The sequence below is a fragment of the Haliotis cracherodii genome, unplaced genomic scaffold, assembly GCF_022045235.1.
Source record: "Haliotis cracherodii isolate W230 unplaced genomic scaffold, xgHalCrac1.p SCAF_1, whole genome shotgun sequence".
Taxonomy (NCBI): domain Eukaryota; kingdom Metazoa; phylum Mollusca; class Gastropoda; order Lepetellida; family Haliotidae; genus Haliotis; species Haliotis cracherodii.
The window spans coordinates 53191392-53201027 of record NW_027266264.1 but is presented as its reverse complement, the minus strand read 5'-3'; the positions used below and the strand labels follow the sequence as shown (position 1 = coordinate 53201027).

The window sequence follows — 9636 nt, the reverse complement described above, 5'->3', positions numbered from 1 at the left end:
TCATATCTGCACAGTAGATAAGAGTGGATATATTGTTGAAGAAACAATTTTGACAACAATGTGATCACGAAACAGACAACACAATAGACACAAAACATTTTTCAGTTTCAGTTTTCAGTTTCTCGTTGAAAAGAAAAATACAACCAACTCACAGTTTGCTATTTTATGTATTTTTATTCCATGTTTGGAATGTTTCAATAAATAGTACTTCTATACAAGCTGTAAACATACATGATCCATGATGCTTATCATATTTAAATTAGTATCTGTATAATAAATAAACGACATATACATAAGTATGTAAACAACATTTTATACAACTTTAATAAGACTAGATACGCCGACCTTTAAAATGTAGGTGTTATAAAAACCCGCAATACTTCCTTGCGTCGGATGAAAAAGTGTTGGTTTCAAATTGTACAACGATGTTTTGGAATGCAATGTCATCTCCTTGTCTAGATGGTGATAAAGTACTTTTAGACATAGTTTCGCTTTACAAGACCGTGACGCACAAATTTGAGGGATGATGATGATGATGATTTTAAAATTTATTTCCATCGATCTTATATATTGCTTCTAAATTCGATTTTCAAAAACTGTAGATAAATAAAAAATAACCTACTGAAATACAACACGACCGCGATCATAGGAAGTAGCAAATCAAATTCAAATTTAACTACGGAACGTGCTTCTGTAATTGGGACTTCTACTCATGTCCAACTTTTCTCCCTTGATAAGAGACGATGATCTAAGCACAACAGTCACAAGTTTAAACAGAACTAAATACTGGTACAACTTGTACAAACAACATAGTTCGAACAGCACTTATACGACTCATCCACAAGATCGTGGGTACCGCGCGTCACTAGTATTACATATGGAATGTCTACTTGTGGACCAAGCCCGATCTCCGCGGCAGAGGATGTGAGATTTACGGTAACAACTCGATTCCAGTTGGACCATCACTAGATGAAGGCTGAGCCGTTTTGGATCTACACCAATATTTTTGTCATCTCTGCTGCCTGTTCATTGTCAGCGGAACCCTGTAATTGAAGCCGTGTGTTCTAGAGCCTTCCGTCTCAGTTGAGCGATGCTTGTCCCCCTCCAAGCATCATCAATTTCAGGCATGCCACAAGTCATCTGGGATGAGGGGAGGGAAGGGGATGGAGAGTTTCCGGTCAGGGGCGAGGCACACGATGATGCCGCCATTCCGTAAGAAGTGTTATAGATAGGACTTCCATTTGATACTGTTAAGCCGTTGCCAAGGGACACTGACGGGTTGCAAAGACCCATTGGTACCTGTGACGATAGCGACTGCGCTGTGACTTGACGTGGCAACGTTGCTGACAAAGCAAGATGGTTGACGTTGCCATTCATATGGCTGCCGATTTGGGACATCCCCCATCGGCTCTCCGAAGGTGGGAAAGCGCAGAGGGAGTCTCCCATTGTACCGAAGGGAGATAATCCTGTTGATGGTAACAGAGCACCAGGGGTACGGAACACGTTTGTGGCCTTCTTCCTCTTCTTCCATTTGGCCCGGCGGTTCTGGAACCAGACCTGGAAGACAAAAGGGGGAATTGTCAAATCTGTCACAAACATGACATTATTACACGCACTTTGATATTTATGAAAACGGAAATGAAAAAAGTGCCCTTTGAAATTGGCTTTTAAATTGTCGAAGAGTTCGTGAGATTAATGTTCTACTCAATCCCACGTGACCTTGTTAAAAGCATGGAAGACATAACTGTCGCCATATAGCTGGTATACGGAGTGAAGTCTGAAGTGCGATAAAATGCACTTGTAATGCTTTCACTGACACTGTGAAAAACAGACAACTTAAGCTCGTCTCTTTCCCAAATTTTAATTCAACATGACAATATCGTCCTCAGTTTCAAGTATCAATAACTTCATTCTCCTGGCTTAAAAACATATTTTTCATTCTACAAAATCCATCAGAAGAAATTCAATACAGTTGAGTCTATTGGCAAATCATTGTTTGCAATAATTGAACTCTATGACTTCATGTCGATCTCCCAGCATGGCCGGGCGTAATTTCGTTCTTTCTCTAAGTAAAGACTGATGGGCGACATACAATGACTTTATCAAGGTTCAATAAAGCCCCTTGGAGTTGTATATAAACTGATGATTAAGCCAGTGTTATTGCAAGCTCCCTCATTATCATACAAGGATGTGATTGATGTGGAGACAGGGGACAAACCTGAGCTAGGACAGAGGGGTGTCGACAATCACACGGCAATGCATGCTGGGAGTTTAATTAGACATTCAGGATAGTTCCCGCTCCCATTGAGTGTCATTACAATAATGTCCCTTGTGAGACGGACGTATTTGTAGTTTCATTATGCCGCAACAGTGTGGAGGCAAAAGACAAGTAGAGGTCGCACCGCCCCGATTTATGTTATAATGAGTGAAATGCGACGGAAAAAAATGTTGTTATTCGTAAAGGATTGTTTAGGTAGATTTCGTGGTTGGGTGCCATATGTTTTGCTTGCATGTCGCATCGACGGGCTATGCTGGAAAGATGAATTAATTTGTCAGAAAACAAACAATTTGACATTGTCCTTTAGGCAGTGTTTTCAATAGATGGCGATGCAACATGACAGGGTAGGACGATGGTCCTGTCAACATTAAATGTTCTGGCATCAGAGCACAACAGAAACATTAGCAGCTGGGAGATAAAATTACGTTTGTTGTCAGAGCGTCATAATTCATGGTGTGTTAAATTGTTTTAGCTGATTGGCTTGTGTGTTAAAAGAATTATCATAACTTGTTTGTACAATTTCAATCTTGTCAAAATTATTTGCTTTTACAATTTAATCTTATCTTAATGATTTACCGTTAAATATTGATTTATATTATTTGATTACAAAATAGTTCATTTTTAATTACGAGTCAAATGTGTTTCTCATTTTTCTTATTATGGTGCGTTTGACAATACCACAGGCACTACATACATTTTTGCTTGTATTTCAAGAAAGAAAATATTTTGAATTTACTTTATCTTTATGACTATTGTAAGATAATTGTTTATACAGCATCTACTCATATTCTGCTTAATCAAAATATATGTAACTAAAGGTATCTTTTACGATATTTAGGCTTTGTTAAAGAATCATATTGTATTAATATTAAATTTAATTCACCATAAGACCCCTACAAATGTAGAGGCATTAAGAGGGTCATTTGTCAACTGAAAGTCTAAGTTGCTTGATAAAGGAACGTCATTTCTCATCACGCTTAATTATACTCTTTTACAAGCAGGCCATCTCACTATTCAAGGGTTAATTGAAGACCGTTATCTGGGCGCCAATCTATTACGTCATGCTTACAATGACCACGGCCATTAATTAATGACATCGTCAAATATTTCATTTGATTAATTAATCTCTGACTTTTACAAACTTAACCAGCCGAGTGATGACATCTTATCGGAGACCTTTGCATGAAATTATCAATACATTAGCGATAATTTGCAAATATTTGATTTTCATAACACTAAACATTGTTAGCTATCAACTGCATTTGTGTTCTGGCTAAATATATTTAATCATCTATCACGTGGCTAGCAATTCTCGTTGAGCGCTTCCTAGATCAGCATATCTAATGGCACCGGGCCTTTCCTCCCTATTGTTCCGCGGCGAACTAATTGATTCTGATTGGTTGGTCACTCGCTTGCACGTGCGTGCTCTTAACGCGCACAATCCGCAAAACGATCACATGTTTGCCCAGAGACTGATCGGACGTTTCAATGACAAACAAGTCTGGTTGTTTCCTTTTATTTTTAGTTCATCATTTGTTGGACCACTTGCCACGATAATCGGCATATTTAACGGTATAATTAGTCAGTTTAATAACACAGCCTCCAGAAATCAAGAAGTGCAACCTCTTATCTTGTCAGACTCACAAATACGTTGCAAATTGGAGAATTGAAATGATGGACGCAAATAAAACACACTTAATGGACATTATGATTAGCTTTGACATTGCTCAACCGCCTTGAGATATTAGGCAGAGCAAGAACCGCTGAGAAACGGTGTAAAAGAAAGACTATAATTCTCTACCAATATTGATGCAAGGTCTACAATAGTGAACTCCTACCAAAAACGTATAAATTCGGTGTTAGAAATAAAACGGGAAAAAATAGCAGTAATAAACATTAAAACGAACAAAGGATAAGAAGTATAATTAGAGGTCTTAAGATGAATTTAAAGAAGGGAAGAAAACATCCATCCATGTTTTGCGTATACATTTCATAAATAAATTATATTTTCCTTCACTTACTTTAAGGTGAATTTCTGTTCTTCACGTTTAGTCATGCAAATAGTTTGCAAAATGCTCTTAATTCAAGCATTAACGGGCAGAGACTGTGGAAATGGTTATATTTCAGAAGATACATGTTTTACGGACTTGCTACAAAAAATACAGATCAGTACGTATCTGAGATGTTACATATACAGATGCTGATGACATGGTTATACAAAGAATACGCAAAAACCCAGGGGATTAACCAACTTAGTGTATCAATAAATTTCAGAAAATGGGATTTAGGTTTAAATTTTTTAAAAATAGGAGACGATTCACGGAAATTATTTAGACAATTATAAACCAGAGCAAGAAAGGGACTCGACGCATAAGGGATGGATCTTAGATGAATTTGTAACTAAGGAAGACACAACAAATGCCTTGCAGTAATTCATGGCAAAGCAAGCCAGAAGATCTGTCCGGGAGGTGAAGAAGAACATAGCACTCTCTTCCTCCTGAAACAATGAACTTCATTATTCGGCCACACTCTTCCGCCCTCGAGGAATACATGGATTATTATGTGTTAAACTAATTCACGCACAGAAATAAGTTGTCTACGCATTCGGTTTCGTGTATTTCAAGTAATGTTTAATAGCCCAGAAAATAGATGAATTGCAAATAAATGTGGCAGGGTTACATAGGATAAAGGCGTGTGCATGCCCCCAGTCTAGCAGAAAATTATCTCAATCCCCCCGGTTAGAATGGTCGTGGCACTGACTTTAAAACGCAAAGAGTCGGTCCGAGGTTTCAAAAGTCGTGATATCAATTCAGTTTGAAATGGCTATTTAGGATTAATTACTGCGTTAACGATCTTACGGCAAGCGGGCTCTATCTGTAGTCCCTCGTGGGACGCACTCGTGCCGGCAGCATTGACAGCACGCGCGGTCTGCGTCGTACCGCACGCGAAACGGGAATAAGCGGGGACGGAATTCTGTCCTCGATCTCGACTCTTGGTCGACTAAACTGATCTCTAGCGACTGAAAACGAGGAAGGGAGTCCGCGGTGGTTAATATCTTCATTATAGAGGTGCCAAAACCGAATCTTCAACGCATTTTCAATGAAAATATAATAATCTCAATGCAAATGCATGGTCTCGGATTGCGTGCTAGCGATGGGGAAAGCCCCTGACGGACTCAAGGCTGGAAAAGCGACTTCGTGGAAGTTGTAGATGAACATCTTAGTCAAACAGTCTTACAGTTACAACGATGCGAAAAATTTCGTAAATTATTTTCTCAACGAGACGTGTTTTTTTATGATCGAAACTATACCTCTTGTGTAACCGAACGTTATTAGATTGTCATTTTTTTAATGTCAAACAATATACTTAGTTGGCGCATGCATATACTTGCACGAGGTTACATAAACACATTTTATATTAATTGATGTGATGATTATATTCAAACAGTCTAATCATCGTACAAACATGATTACTTTTACTCATACACAGAGGTTGCAAAACGTTTAGTCATTGTTGCTTTGCGTTGTTCAGTTTGAATATGCTTTTTAATATTATTTATTTAAGTCATGTATTCTTCAATTACAAACATATTGTTTATACATTATATTACATTAAATGTATATGGTGAAACCCTTTACATAATCCTTTGAATCAGTGTGAAGACATTTTAAACAATTTGTATTTCTTCGCAACTGAGTCTTGGCATAAAGCTTTAAACATATAATGTTCCTTTTTTATCAACTGATTTCTTAAACAACAAACATTTTTAATATATAACACATATGCTCTGAGAATAGTGAATTCTATCTATAAAAATACTATCCGTGTTGCAGTTTCCAGACGCAGCATACAAACGCGCTACAATAAGTTCCTTAACGATTGAACAATATGAGGAATCAACGATGCATAAAACCGTGTGCATATTTATCATTGAATAAGTGTAGTTTGTTTTATCTTTTTCTACCGTTACCACGTTCCACAGTCGTGGAAAACAAATGTTGTTCAGGTGTTATACATTCAGATAATTTAATTCTTTTCAAAGTACCCCTTCAAACCAAGTTTGTCACATCTCCAATCTTGGTATTATATGCAGTACGCAGTCATCATCAACCATTTACAAACGATGGCGAATGTCAGAGGTTATCATGTACGGGATTGTAACGAACAAAACAGCTTGTTGTTTCACTACTTTATTGCCAATTGCTCATGCTGTCAATCACTAGATTGTCTGGTCCAGACTTTAATATTTACAGACCGCCGTCATATAGCTAAAATATTGCTGAGTGTGGCGTAAACAACACAAAAAAAACTTTAATATTCTCACAGAACCAGAGGCGTTTACACACTGATGTCACCAATGTGTTAATGTAGCGACATGACCTTAAATGAGATCATTGCAAACCTACTGTTAGCTATTATTCATATTGATATTTGATAAGCATTATATTGATATTTGATTAGCATTATAAACCTTAAATAATATTGAATTAAACTTGATGGATGAAGGTTCATTTTCAGAATATACATGAAACTAGCAATATGAAGTTAATTATTTTTGGTACACAATAAGATATCTATGAACTTGAAATATTTCGGTGAATTGTTTGTTTGCAATAATTTATCGCCAACTCGAATACATTCTGGCACTATGAACCAACGTACAGCAAAACATCTATTTACTGTTCTATGAATATATATTTTACAGACTGTTTATACAGTAGAATTAGGAATTGTTTGATGCCTAAATTAGTGAATAAACTGTCTGTGTGTCTGAATATATCTTAAATTTGAAAAACTATTAGATTATCCATTCTTCAAATCTTTTGTATCGCAATAGCTCTCACTTTTGTACATATCTGATGGTGAAAATATGTTTATAAATATTGTGATAATAATGCACCTATTTATGTAAATATTTGCACTTGGACAACATCAGGTCTCTAAAATGAACATATTTTACAGAAAAAAACATGGTAAATTATCTTAATAAAATATAATAAAAAGGGGCCAAGAGACTTGCTGCAATTCATTCATTCATGCATTGTTTCCCATGGATACATCGCAAAGGTGTTGACAGCAGTATGTATGAACACCTGCCTTCCATAGACCCCCACCTTAGGAAATGGATATTTACTGTTATCACATGGTCAGACTCACCCGTTATGGAAACGTGTGGGGACTACCATGGTACATTAACCGTAAGGTCAAAGCAAATACTTCAATTTCTTTGTAGAATAGAATTATATAATCACTATATGAACCGGTAATTGTGTGTTTATTTGCCTAACCAATGGTGTATACCTTATATTGAGGAATAAACATTATACTAATTATTCCAGTCAAAACTGTTAATGTCATATTGTGTTTAGTACTTGCTTTATGTACATATTTTACGAAGACTCTTTGTCATTATCAATTTATCATTAAATTGTAAATTATTTAGTACAAGAAACGATGGAAATGTAACATGCTTCGTTTTAAATTTGGCTCTTTTATGAATATAAGCTTCTCTAAAAATGAAATTTTACAGGCGAAAATGACAATACACGGCGGGATACGTCGTCAGTATATGTTCCTTAATATAATCTTCCATATATCTTTTTTTAATAATGTTCATGCATTCCTGGATAAAATAATGAATTTGCCTAATACAAGTGAAAATATACGATTATCGCACGAGTGAAATGATGTCGAAGTTCATGAGTTTTTGAACAACCAGGGTTATCTCTGTATACTGGCGGGAGAATAAATATCTGATAACATAAATGTGTTATACTGTCATATTGAAGCTGGTGTAAAAAAAATATATATATACCTGCACACGAGATTCCGTGAGTCCGATTCGGAGAGCCAACTCTTCTCGCATGAAGATATCTGGATAGTGCGTTTTCGCGAAGCTTCGTTCAAGCTCGTTGAGCTGTGCTGGAGTGAACCGGGTTCGATGTCGCTTTTGTTTAGCGGGTTTGTCCCCTCCGTCGTTCGGGGAAGAGAGCTGTGTCTGTTCTATTGGGCTTCCTCCATCCCGACGGTCCGTGTTCTCCTTCATCTTTAGCCCGTCTTCCTTCAGCACTGAAACCAAACGTAGGTATCTTCACAAGAGGGTAAGTAAAATCCCAGACAGGTAAATTCCTGGAGTAAACCATTTGCCGAGATGTATTGATAAGGAAATATATCTGTGAAAGGATTTCGTTTCTGTATCCGTTGAGTATCGGCAGAGTTCCAATAAAACGGCAAGCCCGTTCACTAAAGCTGAAAATGTTTGGCATTTGGCTACAACGTCGCTGTGCGCTACACGCAAGAGAGTGGAATTGCCAACAAGGTACTAAGTATTTTATTCCCTGCCCTGTCACATACAAATTGAAAATGCATAAATCAGCTAAATATCGGCAATATATCGTAATGAACACCCCTGTAGCGCAGCAAACTGACTTGTATGATGAGTGACACTTTAAGAGGCGATCTCATATCGAAACAGTTAGTTGTAAACGAGCAGAAATTGGTACGTGCAGATTTAATTTTAGAAGAAATGAATTAAATCAAGCGCCGGTCCTATCAGCGAGCTGGTCCATAATAGCCCAAATGAGCAGAATTAGCGGACCAAGCTAATAACGGCCAATTTGGCAAAACAATAGGTGGGTTGGAGAAGCATTGCCTACCTGATGGCGAACTCGTCAATGTCGTGTCGGAGATTGTGAGGTGGGTAGATGCATGTTCTCTGTTCATCGTGAAATGCGTAATGAGGAACAGACTCACAGACTTAATATAATAAGCCTTTACTTCACTCGCTATCTGCCGCTTTCTTTGAAGCATGTAATCCCTGCTCGCCGATTGGTTAGTTTTCATCTAGCGGCCACGCCTCTTTATCCGATGACTCGTATTCAACACCTCGAGCAAACGGCCAGGGAAGTTTATTGCAGCTGATTGAATTGTCGTTTACAATGGTATGGACATATGAATACAGCTTGCCGAAAGTCTGAGATGTAGTTTAACAAGGTAATAAAACTTTCCATCACCTTTTTTCCACGGCAATCAAAGAGCGCGACTTACCGAGTTTCCTGGCGCGTGCTGCTCGAGGATGAATGACTGTGATTACTCGCTAAATCATTTTATTGCCCAAGCAATCATAAAACAATGTTTTACTGTTTTGGCTTGTTAACAACCATTTTCCGGGACATGGACAGTGCCATATGTATCCGGTCTGCTATACGATACATATTTATTATGCACTTTAGTCATAAAACAACAACTTGCAGAAAAACAATGTCGATCAAAGAAAATACAACAGACAATAGCGGCTAACAAAGGTTTGACCAAGGGACAGAGGATATCACTGAGGCCGGGCACGTGGCGCGCGAACA

General features: G+C 37.6%; 1 protein-coding gene across 1 annotated transcript; it reads right to left on the bottom strand.

Moving 5' to 3' along the window:
- Positions 1 to 344: 344 nt before the first annotated feature.
- Positions 345 to 9001, bottom strand: LOC139465592 (homeobox protein orthopedia-like). Its single transcript, XM_071247304.1, has 3 exons — positions 8935 to 9001; positions 8094 to 8347; positions 345 to 1557 (listed from the first exon to the last, which is right to left on the bottom strand). Exons 1-3 carry the CDS (start codon positions 8999 to 9001, stop codon positions 1033 to 1035), a joined length of 846 nt encoding a protein of 281 aa, XP_071103405.1. The 3' UTR covers positions 345 to 1032.
- Between the last annotated feature and the right edge of the window lie 635 nt (positions 9002 to 9636).

Bases quoted from the DNA above. Each gene is read 5' to 3' on its own strand.
- LOC139465592 (XM_071247304.1), bottom strand. From the start codon at position 9,001: ATGAACAGAGAACATGCATCTACCCACCTCACAATCTCCGACACGACA. The intron at 8,348-8,934 runs GTAGGCAATGCT...GTTTGGTTTCAG, and splicing joins ATTGACGAGTTCGCCATCAG to TGCTGAAGGAAGACGGGCTA. The intron at 1,558-8,093 runs GTATATATATAT...TTTGTCTTCCAG, and splicing joins TCACGGAATCTCGTGTGCAG to GTCTGGTTCCAGAACCGCCG.